This window comes from Phlebotomus papatasi, chromosome 1 (assembly GCF_024763615.1).
Source record: "Phlebotomus papatasi isolate M1 chromosome 1, Ppap_2.1, whole genome shotgun sequence".
Classification (NCBI taxonomy): domain Eukaryota; kingdom Metazoa; phylum Arthropoda; class Insecta; order Diptera; family Psychodidae; genus Phlebotomus; species Phlebotomus papatasi.
Genome location: NC_077222.1, coordinates 105,316,945 through 105,336,808, shown reverse-complemented (window position 1 = coordinate 105,336,808; position 19,864 = coordinate 105,316,945). Strand labels below are relative to the sequence as shown.

The window sequence follows — 19,864 nt, the reverse complement described above, 5'->3', positions numbered from 1 at the left end:
TTGGCAACTAGAATTCAAATCAGGAAAGAGGAAAGAGGCTAATTTTAACAAATTCGACGGAATGACGTATTTTCCGTCTGCCATTTTGAGCAAAAATTTTACATGACCTTTCGCAAAGCAGGAAAACAATAACAAAATGTATTTTCATCTCTGTCAGATTATTTTTCCCATGTAATTGAAGAACTAAGGTTACTAAAAATCCATTCTCGACAGCAGTTCGGATAAAAATTGCCGAGGAATAAATCATCTAAAATCAATCAGTTTGCGTATGATGTATAATACCATGGTAAGGAATGGGTTAAATCGAACGAAGTTAGAGTGTTAGAAGGATTGTAGTACTTTCCAAAAGCGGGTCAAGACAATGAAGCTGTTTACTCTGTCGCATTAGATTTGGATTGAACTGTTTCAAAATTGAATTTCGGATCATTAACACTGAACCTACCAAGACCCGGTTAATCTGACCGGTTTAAAATTAACACATTATTTAAACAGTACAATGTCACTATCAAACTTTATGAATTTCCTAAAGTATGCATGTAGTATATTTTTCAGTGCTTAAATTATAATTTTCTGCTTTTTCCAAGACAAATTTGTTGAGTATCCTACCCTACCATGGTTTGTAATTTGATCGAAAAACGACCAAAAACGGTCGGTAGGTTTAGTGTTAAGTCTTAATCTAAGGCCGCAATATAAACGGTTTCATTGAGGTCATTAGCTTGTCGCATTAGATTCAGACTGACTTGTCCCAAAAATCCGATTTTTGGACAATTCAATCTCCATTCAATGCGGCGGTGTAAATGGCCTCAATGACTTGAGGCAAGGGATTTGATGTTGGTAAGACTTCCCAACATCAAGTCCCCTGCTTCGCATGAAGCAGATGATAACGGATAGACCATTTATGTCACAACCAGGAGCAAGGCTTTCCCTTATACGGGCTTCAGACCTAAGGCTTAGCCATATGGCTTATCTTCTCTAATTTCTTCTTACTCAAGATTTTTGTAAAAATTATCACTTAAGCTTGATTAACATGGGCAAATGCTGTATTAAATTTTGAAAAACCAATAAAATTGGTTGCTTTTTTGAATTTCGAGACCATCGGGAACTAAGCTAAACCTTAGGTCTGAAGCCGGCCTTAGTTTGAAAAATCTGGTAGAAAGATTTCCTTGAACAGGTTGAGTCTGACCTTCTCTGGATATTGGTCAGAGTAGAGTATGACATAGTTGCAAAAGCTCTTGCGAGACTTCAACCTTGCTCTTGGTTTTTTTGTAACCATTGAGAAAATGATTTGGTTCCGAAAAAACCTTAGACATCTCTCAACTGAAAATTATTTGGCTCCTCATCCGTGATGGACCAATTCCTGCTAAGGGATAGAGTTCCTCCACTGGAGTGTTTTTTAAGCACCCTGTAACTATACGTGCAGTATCGTTAAAAGTAATGTAAAATTGGTGTGGAGCCTCTGTGGGTCTCCCGTAGACAAAGGACGTCACGTGTATTACACAAAGTTCACAAAGAAGATCTTCCTTGAACGTCGACAAACTTTCATTTTAATCAATATCATTTCAATATTTATTGAAATGATATTGAGGGTCGGCCCTGAAAAGGACCACTTTGTGCTGAGTTCCGTCAAGACCGCTAGACTAGTCCCCGGCGGGTGGCCTTCAAAGTTGAAGCCAATTTCTTACTTTCACATACAAATGCGTATGGGAATTTTTCTGCACTCGTAACCGTTACACGATATATGCCAAAATTGAGGTGGGCCTTGTGTACAAGACTCTGATCCTTGTAAAGAGGGATAAATATACTATATTTCTGTCTAAATGTGGTCTTGTTCTGAGTAGTGTAAGCTGAGTTTCAGATCAATTTGTGAGTTGGCTTCAAACAGAACCATGTAAAAACACTTCTCCGGAGGCTAGACCGCTAGATAAAATCTGTAGGTTATCACTTTGTGGTTGAGGTGTTCGTGTGTTCTTTTCGACCTTCAATTTTAGCTTCGTGATGAAAGGATCAGTCGGTCTCCGGGGACTGTCCAGGAGCACCGATTTAGTTCCGAAAAAAGCCGTAAATGGAAATTCCTTCTATGATTCGATTGCGCCTTAGGAGTTACTCTTCGAGCATTCCCAGCCCTATCTAGGTGAACTATAGCGATATTGTGATTTGAGGTTAGCTGTCATTATAACATCCCCTGAGTCACTTCTGTCAAGTAATTCTGGGGGGTATTGGTACCACATTGTCTTAGAAGAGCCTTTGTCAGGACGAGCTTTCTCCTTCCAACCCACTAGGATCAACTGTCCTACTACAGAATGTCATTTTTCTCAGAAAGAATAGTTTCAGATAAATTGAGTAAGATTACCAAATCTTAGGCATGAACCTTAATAGCAAATATACAAGAACATGTTATGATTAGTGATACCTGAGCATAAGCCCGAGACTAAATTCTAAATTCTAAATTCCTAACATACACCGAGGTTAGTCTGACAAATAAATTTACTGGACTAGATTAGTAAAATTGTCTAGTGGTCGGACTTATAATAAAGCATAATTCTCAAAAGTTGAAGTTTTCCTTAAAGTTCTAAAGGTATACCATTTTGTTATTTATTATAGCTCGCAATCATTTAGACGCTATTTAAATTTAAAGATGAGTTTTTGAAACCTGATTGAGACCTAATCTGAATTTCAGAACTTTTCGAAAAATCCGTACCTGTTTACCTTAAGAAACCGTTATAAAGAATGATTCAAGGAGATTGTGATATGTAGATGATATGTAGATTTTATGGAAAGGTCGACTCGGCAGACTTATAATGAGGGCTCTCCTGGAAACCCCAAGTCATTCCGCTGAATCGTTTTGTCTTTATCTCTGGTAAAGACCAAACAAACTGCATATCACTGTAATATTCTTACAAAAAATACCGAATCTTTAATTTTAATTTGCAGAGCCATCCTGTCCAAAACACGAGGAGTACCTATTCTGCGGTGAAGCTCCACCGTGTCAAGTAACCTGCGAGAATTATGGAAGATCTTGTGATGTCAAGCCATCCTCTTATTGCCCTCAAGGATGCTACTGCAAACACGGATATGCACGGCATCCGATCACCAATCAGTGTGTTCATGTGAAAAATTGCCCATCTATTGAATACTTTCCTCAGAAGGCTGTTACTACAACTACAACTACTACGACTACACCGAAACCTGAAGAATCATGTGGCAAAAACGAAGAGTATATGGATTGTGGACCATCCTGCCAAGTTGATTGCTCTACCTTAGGACAGGACTGTCCAAAGAGTAGCAAAAAATGCACAAGTGGATGCTTTTGCAAACACGGTTACGTCAGAGACGGCCCTGGTGGAGAGTGCATAGCTCAAAGAAATTGCCCTGGTAATACTTTTAATTCCTTAGAATAAAAATCTTGGTATGTCATATTGTGCTCTTTTTTCACAGATCGATATTGTCCTAAGAATGAAGTTTGGCTAGTTTGTGGACAAGCCCCAGCTTGTCAGGAAACTTGCGACGGAGTTGATTACGAATGCGAAGCCAGAAAGGACAGTAGAGTTTGTCCATCAGGATGTTACTGTCGTAGGGGATACGTTCGTCATCCTACAACAGGCCTTTGTATCAGGAAACGCGATTGTCCTAGCAAACAACCACAATGTGGATACAATGAACAGTATCAAGAATGTGGTTATCGCTGCGTTGAGCAATGCAAAGCTGACAGTAAGCAATGCAAATATGAAAAATGCGAATCAGGATGTTTCTGTAAGGAAGGTTACGCCAGAATTAACGGACAGTGCGTACCATTTGAGAATTGTGCTCAGAAGTGTCCACCAAATGAGCAATATTATCCATGTGAAAAACGATGTAATGAAGAATGTAGTGTATCTGATAAACTTTGCAGAAAGGAACAATGCTCCGAAGGATGTTTCTGTATAAATGGGTATAAGAGAGTTGGAGGAGTTTGCGTTCCTAATTCCAATTGTCCTTCGCCAAAATGCTCAAAACCCAACGAAGTATACACAACTTGTGGAAAGCGTTGCAATGAAGATTGCACGAAATCAAAGGATGACTGTCTCAATGAGCAATGTCAGGAGGGTTGTTTCTGCGACAAAGGTTACAAACGTGTCCGAGATCGTTGCGTTCCGGAGGAAGAATGCGAATGCCCTTTCAATGAAGTGTACAAATGCGGAACTGACTGTGATGAAGATTGTGGAGCACGTTCAGTTGACTGTTGGAAGAAGAAGTGCAGCAATCGATGTCACTGCGTAGGAAATTACAAAAGGGTTAACGGAGTATGTCAACCACCTTCTCAATGTCAGTGTCCCAGCAACGAAGAGTACAAATATGGAAGTAAATGCAGTGATATGTGTGGAAAGTCAGACAGCTCCTGTTCAAATGATAAGCATTACTTTGACTGTTTCTGTAAAGACAACTTCAAGAGGGTCAGAGGATTTTGCGTTTCAGACACCAACTGCCCTTGTCCGAAAAACGAGGAATATGTCTACGGAAGTCATTGTGAAGAGGAATGCAGTAGTGGTCCAAGTGACTGTAAGGATTCGGAATGCTACAAAGACTGTTTCTGCCAGGACGGTTACAGGCGAGTCAATGGTCTGTGTGTCCCCGACAGTGAATGTTCCTGTGGGGAAAATGAAGAATATTCTAACGGAAACGAATGCTTTGAGGACTGCACCAAAACTCTAGAAGATTGCGTGCTAGAACCTATTTATAAAAGGTGCAACTGCAAGCTCGGTTACAAGAGAATGTTCGGAAAATGTGTTCCAGACTCTCTCTGTAAATGCAATGAAAACGAATCATATAAATACGGTAGTGAATGCGAAGAAAAATGTAGTTTTGGTTCGACAGACTGCTCACAAGAACTATGCTACAAGGGATGCTTCTGCAACGAAGGATATGTCAGGCTCGATGGGAAGTGTGTACCTGGCAGCAATTGCGGATGCGGAGAAAATGAAGAATACGTCAGCTCTAATGAATGTTCCGAAGATTGTTCGAAAACATTGGACGATTGTAGAAGTGAACCGACTTCTTACGGATGCTACTGTGCCAGAAATTACAAAAGAATTAATGGAACATGTGTCCCAGATGACAATTGCCCTTGTCCGCAAAATGAAGAATTTGGTTTCACAAATGACTGCTTAGAAAGTTGTTCAGGAAATCCGGAATCTTGTGATGGATTGAACTTAGAAAACAGATGCAAATGCAAGGAGGGCTATAGGAGAATTTTGGGTACATGCGTAAAGGACTACTTCTGTCCTTGTGAAAAGACTGAAAAGTATAAATACGGAGACAGATGTCGTGAAAATTGCCAACCAAGTTATGATGATTGTCCAGAAGGTGAAACTTTCAAAGGATGCTTCTGCAAAGACGGATACGTAAGAGTTAATGGTACCTGCCAGCCATTTGATAACTGCGTGTGCAATGAGAATGAGGAATACTCTTATTCAAATCAGTGCCTTGAAAAATGCGAAGGTAACCCAGAGACATGCGTCGATTTACCAATTCAGGCAGGTTGCTACTGTTCGCTAGGTTTCGTCAGAGATCTTAAAGGAAACTGTGTTCCTGATTCAAAGTGTCAATGCGGTAAAAACGAAGTTTACAAATACAGTAGTCCTTGCAATGAAAAATGCAATACCGGTGATCAGGATTGCTCTCAGTTGTCATACTACAGAGGATGCTTCTGTGCAGATGGATACGTCAGAATCAAAGGAAAATGCGTTCCAAATGATAATTGCAAGTGTGGTACCAATGAAAAATATTCACTCTCCAACGTATGCCTCGAAACATGTGATGGCAACCCAGAAATTTGCAAGGATATTCCTGTAGAAGCTGGATGTTATTGTGCTTCGGGATACAGGAGACACACTAATGGAAAATGTATTCCAGACACGAAATGTCCGTGTACCGATCCCAATGCCGAGTACAAGCAAGGACGTACTTGTGAATACGAATGCGTTCCAGACAGTGAATGTGTCAATCAATTATGCTTCAAAGCCTGCTACTGCAAAGATGGATATAAGCTTATTAATGGAAGTTGTCTACAAGAATCAGAATGCACTTGTGAAGGCACTAATGAAGAATACAAAGTTTCAAATGACTGCATGGAGACATGTGATGGAAATCCATTAAGTTGTGATGGAATTTCTACAGAACCAGGCTGTTATTGTGCATCCGGATACAGAAGAGATACATCAGGCAATTGTGTTCCTGAATATGAATGTCCTTGCGCTGACTCCAACGCTGAATATAAACAGGGAAGACCTTGCGAAGATGAATGTGAACCATCAGAGGATTGTCCAACTCAAGAATGTTACAAGGCTTGTTACTGCAAAGATGGCTATAGACTCATTGGTGGCAAGTGTAAAAGTATAACTAAATGCTCATGCTCTATTCCTAATCAACGATACCAAGTTCTGAACCCATGTCTCGACAGTTGCGCACCAACTACAGCATGTGAGAATGAACCAACATATTACGGTTGCTTCTGCGACGATGGTTTTAAGTGGGACCCTGTTAATGAAGAATGTGTCGACCAGTCTACTTGCCCATGTCCAGCAAATGCTGAATACAAATTCGGAAAACCATGCGATTACACATGTGAGACAACATCCGACTGTTCCACTCAAGAATGCTACAAGGACTGCTTCTGTAAGGATGGATATAAGATGGTTGATGGAACATGCCAAGAACTATCTAGTTGTACATGTCCACTTCCTAATCAACGATACCAAGTACTGAACCCTTGCCTTGACAGTTGTGCACCAACTACGGCATGTGTGAATGAACCAACATATTACGGTTGTTTCTGTGACGATGGTTATAAATGGGACCCATTTAAAAAGAAATGTTTCAGCCAAAGTTACTGTCCATGTCCGGAAAATGCAGAATACAAATTCGGAAAACCTTGTGATTATTCCTGTGAGGCAACATCAGAATGCTCCACTGAAGAATGCTACAAAGATTGCTTCTGTAAGGATGGATATAGGATGGTTGACGGAACCTGTCAAGAGCTAACTAGTTGTACATGCACTATTCCAAATCAAAGTTACCAAGTGCTAAATCCATGTCTTGATAGCTGTCAACCAACTGCAGCATGTGAGAATGAACCGACATATTTTGGTTGCTTCTGTAACGATGGTTTCAAGTGGGATCCTGTTAATGAAGAATGTGTTGACCAATCAACTTGTCCATGTCCGAAAAATGCCGAATATAAACTCGGAAAGCCTTGTGAAGATGAATGTGAACCATCAGAAGAGTGTCCTACTCAAGAGAGTTCAAAGGCCTGCTATTGCAAGGACGGATTTAGACTCATTAATGGAAAGTGTAAAAACATTACGAAGTGTACATGCTCCCTCCCTAACCAAAGTTACCAAGTGTTGAACCCCTGCATTGACAGTTGCGCACCAACTACAGCATGTGAGAATGAACCGACATATTTTGGTTGCTTCTGTAACGATGGTTTCAAGTGGGACCCAGAAAATGAAGAATGTGTTGACCAGTCAACTTGTCCATGCCCGGATAATGCTGAATATAAATTCGGAAAGCCTTGCGATTATGAATGTGAAACACCTTCAGACTGTTCTACTCAAGAATGCTACAAGGATTGCTTTTGTAAAGATGGATATAGAATGGTTGATGGAACTTGCCAAGAGGTCAATAACTGCACGTGTCCTCTTCCTAATCAACGATACCAAGTACTGAACCCTTGCCTTGATAGTTGTGCACCAACTACAGAATGTGAGAACGAACCAACATATTACGGTTGCTTCTGTGACGATGGTTATAAATGGGACCCTGTTAAAAAAAAATGTTTCAGTCAAACATATTGTCCATGCCCAGATAATGCCGAATACAAGTTCGGAAAACCTTGCGATTATGAATGTCAGATAACGTCAGATTGTCCTACCGAAGAATGCTACAAAGCTTGCTTCTGTAAGGATGGATATAGAATGGTAGATGGAACCTGCCAAGAACTAGATAGTTGTACGTGTACTATTCCTAATCAAATTTACCAAGTGGCAAACCCATGCCTTGACAGTTGTGCACCAACTACAGAATGTGAAGATGATCCAACATATTACGGCTGCTTCTGTAATTGGGGTTATAAATGGGATCCAGTCAAAGAAGAATGCTTCAATCAGAGTTTATGTCCTTGTTCGCGTAATACCGAATACAAATTAGGAAGGTCTTGTGAATTTGAATGTGAGACCACATCAGAATGTTCCAATGAAGCTTGCTCCAAGGATTGCTACTGCAAAGATGGTTACAAGTTGGTTGACGGAACCTGTCAAGAACTTACTAGTTGTCCGTGCACTATTCCAAATCAAAGTTACCAAGCGCTAAATCCTTGCCTTGATAGTTGTGCACCAACTACAGAATGTGAAAACGAACCGACTTATTACGGTTGCTTCTGTAACGATGGTTTCAAGTGGGACCCTGTTAATAAAGAATGTGTCGACCAATCAACTTGCCCATGCCCGGATAATTCTCAATACAAATTCGGAAAGCCATGCGAATACGAATGCGAAGTACCGTCAGATTGTTCTACCCAAGAATGCTACAAGGATTGCTTCTGTAATGATGGGTATAGGATGGTAGATGGAACCTGCCAAGAACTAGATAGTTGTACGTGTACTATTCCTAATCAAATTTACCAAGTGGCAAACCCATGCCTTGACAGTTGTGCACCAACTACAGAATGTGAAGATGATCCAACATATTACGGCTGCTTCTGTAATTGGGGTTATAAATGGGATCCAGTCAAAGAAGAATGCTTCAATCAGAGTTTATGTCCTTGTTCGCGTAATACCGAATACAAATTAGGAAGGTCTTGTGAATTTGAATGTGAGACCACATCAGAATGTTCCAATGAAGCTTGCTCCAAGGATTGCTACTGCAAAGATGGTTACAAGTTGGTTGACGGAACCTGTCAAGAACTTACTAGTTGTCCGTGCACTATTCCAAATCAAAGTTACCAAGCGCTAAATCCTTGCCTTGATAGTTGTGCACCAACTACAGAATGTGAAAACGAACCGACTTATTACGGTTGCTTCTGTAACGATGGTTTCAAGTGGGACCCTGTTAATAAAGAATGTGTCGACCAATCAACTTGCCCATGCCCGGATAATTCTCAATACAAATTCGGAAAGCCATGCGAATACGAATGCGAAGTACCGTCAGATTGTTCTACCCAAGAATGCTACAAGGATTGCTTCTGTAATGATGGGTATAGGATGGTAGATGGAACCTGCCAAGAACTAGATAGTTGTACGTGTACTATTCCTAATCAGATTTACCAAGTGGCAAACCCATGCCTTGATAGTTGTGCACCAACCACAGAATGTGAAGATGATCCAACATATTACGGCTGCTTCTGTAATTGGGGTTATAAATGGGATCCAGTCAAAGAAGAATGCTTCAATCAGAGTTTATGTCCTTGTTCGCGTAATACCGAATACAAATTAGGAAGGTCTTGTGAATTTGAATGTGAGACCACATCAGAATGTTCCAATGAAGCTTGCTCCAAGGATTGCTACTGCAAAGATGGTTACAAGTTGGTTGACGGAACCTGTCAAGAACTTACTAGTTGTCCGTGCACTATTCCAAATCAAAGTTACCAAGCGCTAAATCCTTGTCTTGATAGTTGTGCACCAACTACAGAATGTGAAAACGAACCGACTTATTACGGTTGCTTCTGTAACGATGGTTTCAAGTGGGACCCTGTCAATGAAGAATGTGTTGACCAATCAACTTGTCCATGCCCGGATAATTCTCAATACAAATTCGGAAAGCCTTGTGAATATGAATGTGAAGTACCGTCAGACTGTTCTACTCAAGAATGCTACAAGGATTGCTTCTGTAATGATGGATATAGAAGAGTTGATGGAACTTGCCAAGAGGTCAATAACTGCACGTGTCCTCTTCCTAAACAACGATATCAAGTACTGAACCCTTGCCTTGATAGTTGTGCACCAACTACAGCATGTGAGAATGAACCAACATATTACGGTTGTTTCTGTGACGATGGTTATAAATGGGACCCTGTTAAAAAAAAATGTTTCAGTCAAACTTATTGTCCATGTCCGGAAAATGCAGAATACAAATTCGGAAAACCTTGTGATTATTCCTGTGAGGCAACATCAGAATGCTCCACTGAAGAATGCTACAAAGATTGCTTCTGTAAGGATGGATATAGGATGGTTGATGGAACCTGTCAAGAGCTAACTAGTTGTACATGCACTATTCCAAATCAAAGTTACCAAGTGCTAAATCCATGTCTTGATAGCTGTCAACCAACTACAGCATGTGAGAATGAACCGACATATTTTGGTTGCTTCTGTAACGATGGTTTCAAGTGGGATCCTGTTAATGAAGAATGTGTTGACCAATCAACTTGTCCATGTCCGAAAAATGCCGAATATAAACTCGGAAAGCCTTGTGAAGATGAATGTGAACCATCAGAAGAGTGTCCTACTCAAGAGAGTTCAAAGGCCTGCTATTGCAAGGACGGATTTAGACTCATTAATGGAAAGTGTAAAAACATTACGAAGTGTACATGCTCCCTCCCTAATCAACGATACCAAGTGTTGAACCCCTGCCTTGACAGTTGCGCACCAACTACAGCATGTGATAACGAACCAACTTATCACGGTTGCTTCTGTGACGATGGTTTTAAGTGGGACCCAGAAAATGAAGAATGTGTTGACCAGTCTACTTGTCCATGCCCGAATAATGCTGAATATAAATTCGGAAAGCCTTGCGATTATGAATGCGAAACACCTTCAGACTGTTCTACTAAAGAATGCTACAAGGATTGCTTTTGTAAAGATGGATATAGGATGGTTGATGGAACTTGCCAAGAGGTCAATAACTGCACGTGTCCTCTTCCTAATCAACGATACCAAGTACTGAACCCTTGCCTTGATAGTTGTGCACCAACTACAGAATGTGAGAACGAACCAACATATTACGGTTGCTTCTGTGACGATGGTTATAAATGGGACCCTGTTAAAAAAAAATGTTTCAGTCAAACATATTGTCCATGCCCAGATAATGCCGAATACAAGTTCGGAAAGCCTTGCGATTATGAATGTCAGATACCGTCAGATTGTCCTACCGAAGAATGCTACAAAGCTTGCTTCTGTAAGGATGGATATAGAATGGTAGATGGAACCTGCCAAGAACTAGATAGTTGTACGTGCACTATTCCTAATCAAATTTACCAAGTGGCAAACCCATGCCTTGACAGTTGTGCACCAACCACAGAATGTGAAGATGATCCAACATATTACGGTTGCTTCTGTAATTGGGGTTATAAATGGGATCCAGTCAAAGAAGAATGCTTCAATCAGAGTTTATGTCCTTGTTCGCGTAATACCGAATACAAATTAGGAAGGTCTTGTGAATTTGAATGTGAGACCACATCAGAATGTTCCAATGAAGCTTGCTCTAAGGATTGCTACTGTAAGGATGGTTACAAGTTGGTTGACGGAACCTGTCAAGAACTTACTAGTTGTCCGTGCACTATTCCAAATCAAAGTTACCAAGCGCTAAATCCATGTCTAGATAGTTGTGCACCAACTACAGAATGTGAGAATGATCCGACTTATTACGGTTGCTTCTGTAACGATGGTTTCAAGTGGGACCCTGTTAATGAAGAATGTGTCGACCAATCAACTTGCCCATGCCCGGATAATTCTCAATACAAATTCGGAAAGCCTTGTGAATATGAATGCGAAGTACCGTCAGATTGTTCTACCCAAGAATGCTACAAGGATTGCTTTTGTAATGATGGATATAGAATGGTTGACGGAACCTGTCAAGGGCTAGAGAGTTGTACCTGCACTGTTCCTAATCAGAGTTACCAAGTGTTGAATCCTTGCCTTGATAGTTGTGCACCAACTACAGAATGTGAGAATGATCCGACTTATTACGGTTGCTTCTGTAACGATGGTTTCAAGTGGGACCCTGTTACTGAACAGTGTTTCAACCAGACAAGTTGTCCATGTCCAGATAATTCTCAATACAAATTCGGAAAGCCATGCGAATACGAATGCGAAGTACCGTCAGACTGTTCTACTCAAGAATGCTACAAGGATTGCTTCTGTAATGATGGATATAGAATGGTTGATGGAACCTGTCAAGGGCTAGAGAGTTGTACCTGCACTGTTCCTAATCAGAGTTACCAAGTGTTGAATCCTTGCCTTGATAGTTGTGCACCAACTACAGAATGTGAGAATGATCCGACTTATTACGGTTGCTTCTGTAACGATGGTTTCAAGTGGGACCCTGTTACTGAACAGTGTTTCAACCAGACAAGTTGTCCATGTCCAGATAATTCTCAATACAAATTCGGAAAGCCATGCGAATACGAATGCGAAGTACCGTCAGACTGTTCTACTCAAGAATGCTACAAGGATTGCTTCTGTAATGATGGATATAGAATGGTTGACGGAACCTGTCAAGGGCTAGAGAGTTGTACCTGCACTGTTCCTAATCAGAGTTACCAAGTGTTGAATCCTTGCCTTGATAGTTGTGCACCAACTACAGAATGTGAGAATGATCCGACTTATTACGGTTGCTTCTGTAACGATGGTTTCAAGTGGGATCCTGTTACTGAACAATGTTTCAACCAAACAAATTGTCCATGTCCAGATAATTCTCAATACAAATTCGGAAAGCCATGCGAATACGAATGCGAAGTACCGTCAGACTGTTCTACTCAAGAATGCTACAAGGATTGCTTCTGTAATGATGGATATAGAATGGTTGACGGAACCTGTCAAGGGCTAGAGAGTTGTACGTGCACTGTTCCTAATCAAAGTTACCAACCACTGAACCCCTGCCTTGATAGTTGTGCACCAACTATAGAATGTGAGAATGATACAACATATTACGGTTGCTTCTGTAACGATGGTTTCAAGTGGGACCCTGTTACTGAACAGTGTTTCAACCAGACAAATTGTCCATGTCCAGATAATTCTCAATACAAATTCGGAAAGCCATGCGAATACGAATGCGAAGTACCGTCAGACTGTTCTACTCAAGAATGCTACAAGGATTGCTTCTGTAATGATGGATATAGAATGGTTGACGGAACCTGTCAAGGGCTAGAGAGTTGTACCTGCACTGTTCCTAATCAGAGTTACCAAGTGTTGAATCCTTGCCTTGATAGTTGTGCACCAACTACAGAATGTGAGAATGATCCGACTTATTACGGTTGCTTCTGTAACGATGGTTTCAAGTGGGATCCTGTTACTGAACAGTGTTTCAACCAAACAAATTGTCCATGTCCAGATAATTCTCAATACAAATTCGGAAAGCCATGCGAATACGAATGCGAAGTACCGTCAGACTGTTCTACTCAAGAATGCTACAAGGATTGCTTCTGTAATGATGGATATAGAATGGTTGATGGAACCTGTCAAGGGCTAGAGAGTTGTACCTGCACTGTTCCTAATCAGAGTTACCAAGTGTTGAATCCTTGCCTTGATAGTTGTGCACCAACTACAGAATGTGAGAATGATCCGACTTATTACGGATGCTTCTGTAACGATGGTTTCAAGTGGGACCCTGTTACTGAACAGTGTTTCAACCAGACAAATTGTCCATGTCCAGATAATTCTCAATACAAATTCGGAAAGCCATGCGAATACGAATGCGAAGTACCGTCAGACTGTTCTACTCAAGAATGCTACAAGGATTGCTTCTGTAATGATGGATATAGAATGGTTGACGGAACCTGTCAAGAGCTAGAGAGTTGTACCTGCACTGTTCCTAATCAGAGTTACCAAGTGTTGAATCCTTGCCTTGATAGTTGTGCACCAACTACAGAATGTGAGAATGATCCGACTTATTACGGTTGCTTCTGTAACGATGGTTTCAAGTGGGACCCTGTTACTGAACAGTGTTTCAACCAGACAAATTGTCCATGTCCAGATAATTCTCAATACAAATTCGGAAAGCCATGCGAATACGAATGCGAAGTACCGTCAGACTGTTCTACTCAAGAATGCTACAAGGATTGCTTCTGTAATGATGGATATAGAATGGTTGACGGAACCTGTCAAGGGCTAGAGAGTTGTACCTGCACTGTTCCTAATCAGAGTTACCAAGTGTTGAATCCTTGCCTTGATAGTTGTGCACCAACTACAGAATGTGAGAATGATCCGACTTATTACGGTTGCTTCTGTAACGATGGTTTCAAGTGGGATCCTGTTACTGAACAATGTTTCAACCAAACAAATTGTCCATGTCCAGATAATTCTCAATACAAATTCGGAAAGCCATGCGAATACGAATGCGAAGTACCGTCAGACTGTTCTACTCAAGAATGCTACAAGGATTGCTTCTGTAATGATGGATATAGAATGGTTGACGGAACCTGTCAAGGGCTAGAGAGTTGTACGTGCACTGTTCCTAATCAAAGTTACCAACCACTGAACCCCTGCCTTGATAGTTGTGCACCAACTATAGAATGTGAGAATGATACAACATATTACGGTTGCTTCTGTAACGATGGTTTCAAGTGGGACCCTGTTACTGAACAGTGTTTCAACCAGACAAATTGTCCATGTCCAGATAATTCTCAATACAAATTCGGAAAGCCATGCGAATACGAATGCGAAGTACCGTCAGACTGTTCTACTCAAGAATGCTACAAGGATTGCTTCTGTAATGATGGATATAGAATGGTTGACGGAACCTGTCAAGGGCTAGAGAGTTGTACCTGCACTGTTCCTAATCAGAGTTACCAAGTGTTGAATCCTTGCCTTGATAGTTGTGCACCAACTACAGAATGTGAGAATGATCCGACTTATTACGGTTGCTTCTGTAACGATGGTTTCAAGTGGGATCCTGTTACTGAACAGTGTTTCAACCAAACAAATTGTCCATGTCCAGATAATTCTCAATACAAATTCGGAAAGCCATGCGAATACGAATGCGAAGTACCGTCAGACTGTTCTACTCAAGAATGCTACAAGGATTGCTTCTGTAATGATGGATATAGAATGGTTGATGGAACCTGTCAAGGGCTAGAGAGTTGTACCTGCACTGTTCCTAATCAGAGTTACCAAGTGTTGAATCCTTGCCTTGATAGTTGTGCACCAACTACAGAATGTGAGAATGATCCGACTTATTACGGATGCTTCTGTAACGATGGTTTCAAGTGGGATCCTGTTACTGAACAGTGTTTCAACCAAACAAATTGTCCATGTCCAGATAATTCTCAATACAAATTCGGAAAGCCATGCGAATACGAATGCGAAGTACCGTCAGACTGTTCTACTCAAGAATGCTACAAGGATTGCTTCTGTAATGATGGATATAGAATGGTTGACGGAACCTGTCAAGGGCTAGAGAGTTGTACCTGCACTGTTCCTAATCAGAGTTACCAAGTGTTGAATCCTTGCCTTGATAGTTGTGCACCAACTACAGAATGTGAGAATGATCCGACTTATTACGGTTGCTTCTGTAACGATGGTTTCAAGTGGGATCCTGTTACTGAACAGTGTTTCAACCAAACAAATTGTCCATGTCCAGATAATTCTCAATACAAATTCGGAAAGCCATGCGAATACGAATGCGAAGTACCGTCAGACTGTTCTACTCAAGAATGCTACAAGGATTGCTTCTGTAATGATGGATATAGAATGGTTGACGGAACCTGTCAAGGGCTAGAGAGTTGTACCTGCACTGTTCCTAATCAGAGTTACCAAGTGTTGAATCCTTGCCTTGATAGTTGTGCACCAACTACAGAATGTGAGAATGATCCGACTTATTACGGTTGCTTCTGTAACGATGGTTTCAAGTGGGATCCTGTTACTGAACAGTGTTTCAACCAAACAAATTGTCCATGTCCAGATAATTCTCAATACAAATTCGGAAAGCCATGCGAATACGAATGCGAAGTACCGTCAGACTGTTCTACTCAAGAATGCTACAAGGATTGCTTCTGTAATGATGGATATAGAATGGTTGACGGAACCTGTCAAGAGCTAGATAGTTGTACCTGCACTGTTCCTAATCAGAGTTACCAAGTGTTGAATCCTTGCCTTGATAGTTGTGCACCAACTACAGAATGTGAGAATGATCCGACTTATTACGGATGCTTCTGTAACGATGGTTTCAAGTGGGATCCTGTTACTGAACAGTGTTTCAACCAAACAAATTGTCCATGTCCAGATAATTCTCAATACAAATTCGGAAAGCCATGCGAATACGAATGCGAAGTACCGTCAGACTGTTCTACTCAAGAATGCTACAAGGATTGCTTCTGTAATGATGGATATAGAATGGTTGACGGAACCTGTCAAGAGCTAGAGAGTTGTACCTGCACTGTTCCTAATCAGAGTTACCAAGTGTTGAATCCTTGCCTTGATAGTTGTGCACCAACTACAGAATGTGAGAATGATCCGACTTATTACGGTTGCTTCTGTAACGATGGTTTCAAGTGGGACCCTGTTACTGAACAGTGTTTCAACCAGACAAATTGTCCATGTCCAGATAATTCTCAATACAAATTCGGAAAGCCATGCGAATACGAATGCGAAGTACCGTCAGACTGTTCTACTCAAGAATGCTACAAGGATTGCTTCTGTAATGATGGATATAGAATGGTTGACGGAACCTGTCAAGAGCTAGAGAGTTGTACCTGCACTGTTCCTAATCAGAGTTACCAAGTGTTGAATCCTTGCCTTGATAGTTGTGCACCAACTACAGAATGTGAGAATGATCCGACTTATTACGGTTGCTTCTGTAACGATGGTTTCAAGTGGGACCCTGTTACTGAACAGTGTTTCAACCAGACAAATTGTCCATGTCCAGATAATTCTCAATACAAATTCGGAAAGCCATGCGAATACGAATGCGAAGTACCGTCAGACTGTTCTACTCAAGAATGCTACAAGGATTGCTTCTGTAATGATGGATATAGAATGGTTGACGGAACCTGTCAAGGGCTAGAGAGTTGTGCCTGCACTATTCCTAATCAGAGTTACCAAGTGTTGAATCCTTGCCTTGATAGTTGTGCACCAACTACAGAATGTGAGAATGATCCGACTTATTACGGTTGCTTCTGTAACGATGGTTTTAAGTGGGATTCTGAAAATGAAGAATGCATTGAGCAGTCTGCTTGTCCATGTCCGGCGAATTCTGTGTACGAATCTGGAAAACCTTGCGAAGATGAGTGTGAAATACCGTCAGACTGTTCCGCTCAAGAATGCTACAAGGACTGCTTCTGTCTGGAAGGATTTAAAAAGGTTGGGGATTCGTGTGTAGCAGAAGACAGATGTCCTTGTTCTAATCAAAATGAAGCATATACCTATTCGAATGAATGCCTAGAAGATTGCGATGGAACTCCTGAGTCATGTAGGGGTTTGCCTATACGTGGAGGATGTTTCTGTATGCCTAATCATAGACGAAATGACGATGGTGATTGTATTCCCGACTATACCTGTCCATGTCCAGATGACGAAAATTCTGAATACAAATCAGGCAAACCTTGCGACGACGAATGTGTTCCGACTGAAGAATGCGCAAGAGAGGATTGCTACAAGGGATGCTTCTGCAAAAATGGATTTAAGAATGTTGGAGGATCTTGCAGACCTGAAGATCAGTGCAGTTGCACTGATTCTAATGAGGAATACACTTATGCTAATAATTGTGAGAGGTCTTGTGAAATAGATTGCGAGAATGAACCTAATGAACTTGGATGCTATTGCGAAGAAGGTTACATGAGATCGTCGGATGGGACTTGTATTCGTGAGGATTTATGCCCGTGTACCGGTCAAAATGAAGTCTTCAAATCAAGACAAACGTGTGAGGATGAGTGCAATTCGTCTGGTCAATGTAACCCAGACGATTGCTACAAGGGATGTTACTGCAGGCAAGGCTTCGAGAGAGTTAATGGAGAATGTGTCCAGATACCGAATTGTCCAGCAAATGAGGAACGTAGATGTGGAAGGAGATGCCAAGAGGAGTGCAATATTCAAGATGTCGAGGCCTGTAACAGCAGTCCGTGTGAAGATGGATGCTACTGTCAGGAAGGCTATCTAAGAATAGGAGGAACTTGCGTTGATATGGAAGAAGCAGCACGGAGATGTAGATGTCCCAATGGGCAGAGGTTCGAGTGTAAGAGTGATTGTTTAGAATCTTGCGATGAATTCCCAGGAAATTGTGATGAGACTGATTGTCGATATGGCTGTCACTGCCCTAGTGACAATCAAAAACGCATAGATGGACGCTGTCGCAATTTCAATCAATGTCAATGCGACGACAATGAACAACCACGAAATGGAAGACTTTGCGAAGAAGACTGTAATATGACTGCTACCGAGTGTAGACAGACCAATGCTCGAAGGGGTGGAAAATGCTTCTGTAGATCAGGATTCTGCAGAGTAGATGGAGAGTGTATTGAACGGTCATCGGCAAGATCCAACTTGGTAAAAAAATTAAAACAATTGTTGACATAGTACAACAAAGCCGACATTGTTTGGCATAATAGGTCAAGGTTTGGGGATTCTTTCAAAATAAAATAATAAATTAATTGGTAAACTTAATTGGGCTCTTTCTTAAATTGTAGCAAAAATTTTTGAAATTAAAAAATAAATGACACAAGGTGAATAATAAAAAGAAAACATTTTCTCAAATGTGTTTATTCACTTTCACTGTTTGTTTCTTTTATGTTCTTGTCCAATTCACTTCTTGGAATTTCAAAAGAACACTCCAAAACATAAAAAAAATGAAATAAAGATTTGGGAATTGATAGACATTCAGTCGATTCACATGTAACTGGATGCATTATAAAGTTAATTCTCGTGTTTCGTCAATAAATGGAATAAATTAAACCAAGACGCAAAATATATTATTTTAAGTAACAGATTCAAGTTTATTCGCCAAAATAAGTTGCAAAAAATCTTTTGTTCTCATTAGTCTCATCTTTTAAATTCGGTGGATTTCGGTAAATAGTTCCAGTTTATGCTTGATTCTTCATTGAGTACCATGAAATTGTGGAGAGTAAAGTTCTTATGGATTTCACAGATTATTTTGTTGCGAATATTGATCAAGTGCAGGAATGTATACTGTGTACGTGTTTATCCGAGTTATACCGTTCCTCGTTTGAATTTAAATTACACAGGTTCGTTATGGATATTGGTTGGTTTTTTCATGATCTGAAACGCTTTTGAATTAACACTAGATTCTGCGGAAGAGTTGACTGATTCTGAGGAGTTTAGACATAAACCTCCGAAAAATAAACCACCTTATGGGAATTACGGACAAGCGAGTGTTCCGAAGTGTTCGCGGTATGAGGAGTATTCATCATGTGGACCACTTTGTGAAGATGATTGCTCCCATAAATGCCAAGGACAAGCCACAAGTTGCAAAAAGGGTTGCTTCTGCAAAAATGGATATGTTCGACATTCATCAGGAAGATGTATACCAATTGCATCTTGTTCAAGTAAGTACATATAACAAAACCAATACAGTGACCAAGTTGAAGCACATTTGACAAATCGTCTTTCAGAATACACTTGTCCCCGCAATGAAGAATGGAAAGAGTGTGGTGAAGCCCCTTACTGCGAAGCCATTTGTGGATACCAGGGAAGAAATTGCGATGATAGCATTCAATGTCCAGGTTGCTTCTGTCGAAAAGGCTACTACCGTCATCCGGAAACGTATGCTTGCGTCACCTACAACCAATGCCCATCGGAAGAACCTCAGTGTCCCGCGGGAGAAGTGTACAAGTCTTGTGGATATTCCAAAGATGAACAATGCCAGTTCTACGGTGGGGATTATTACTCCGAAAAATGCAAACCCGGATGCTACTGCATCAACGGTTATGTAAGGATCGACGGTCAGT

The 19,864-nt window shown here is 40.8% G+C and overlaps 1 protein-coding gene across 1 annotated transcript in view; it reads left to right on the top strand.

The window, feature by feature from the left end:
* The window catches only part of LOC129809836 (uncharacterized), a 53,324-nt gene that overhangs the window by 26,846 nt on the left and 6,614 nt on the right, over positions 1-19,864 (top strand). The window contains exons 6-9 of the mRNA XM_055859963.1: positions 2,932-3,372; positions 3,436-18,446; positions 19,286-19,462; positions 19,529-19,845. Of these exons, the coding sequence (XP_055715938.1) occupies positions 2,932-3,372; positions 3,436-18,446; positions 19,286-19,462; positions 19,529-19,845 (15,946 nt within the window). The remainder of the gene's footprint in view (positions 1-2,931; positions 3,373-3,435; positions 18,447-19,285; positions 19,463-19,528; positions 19,846-19,864) is intronic.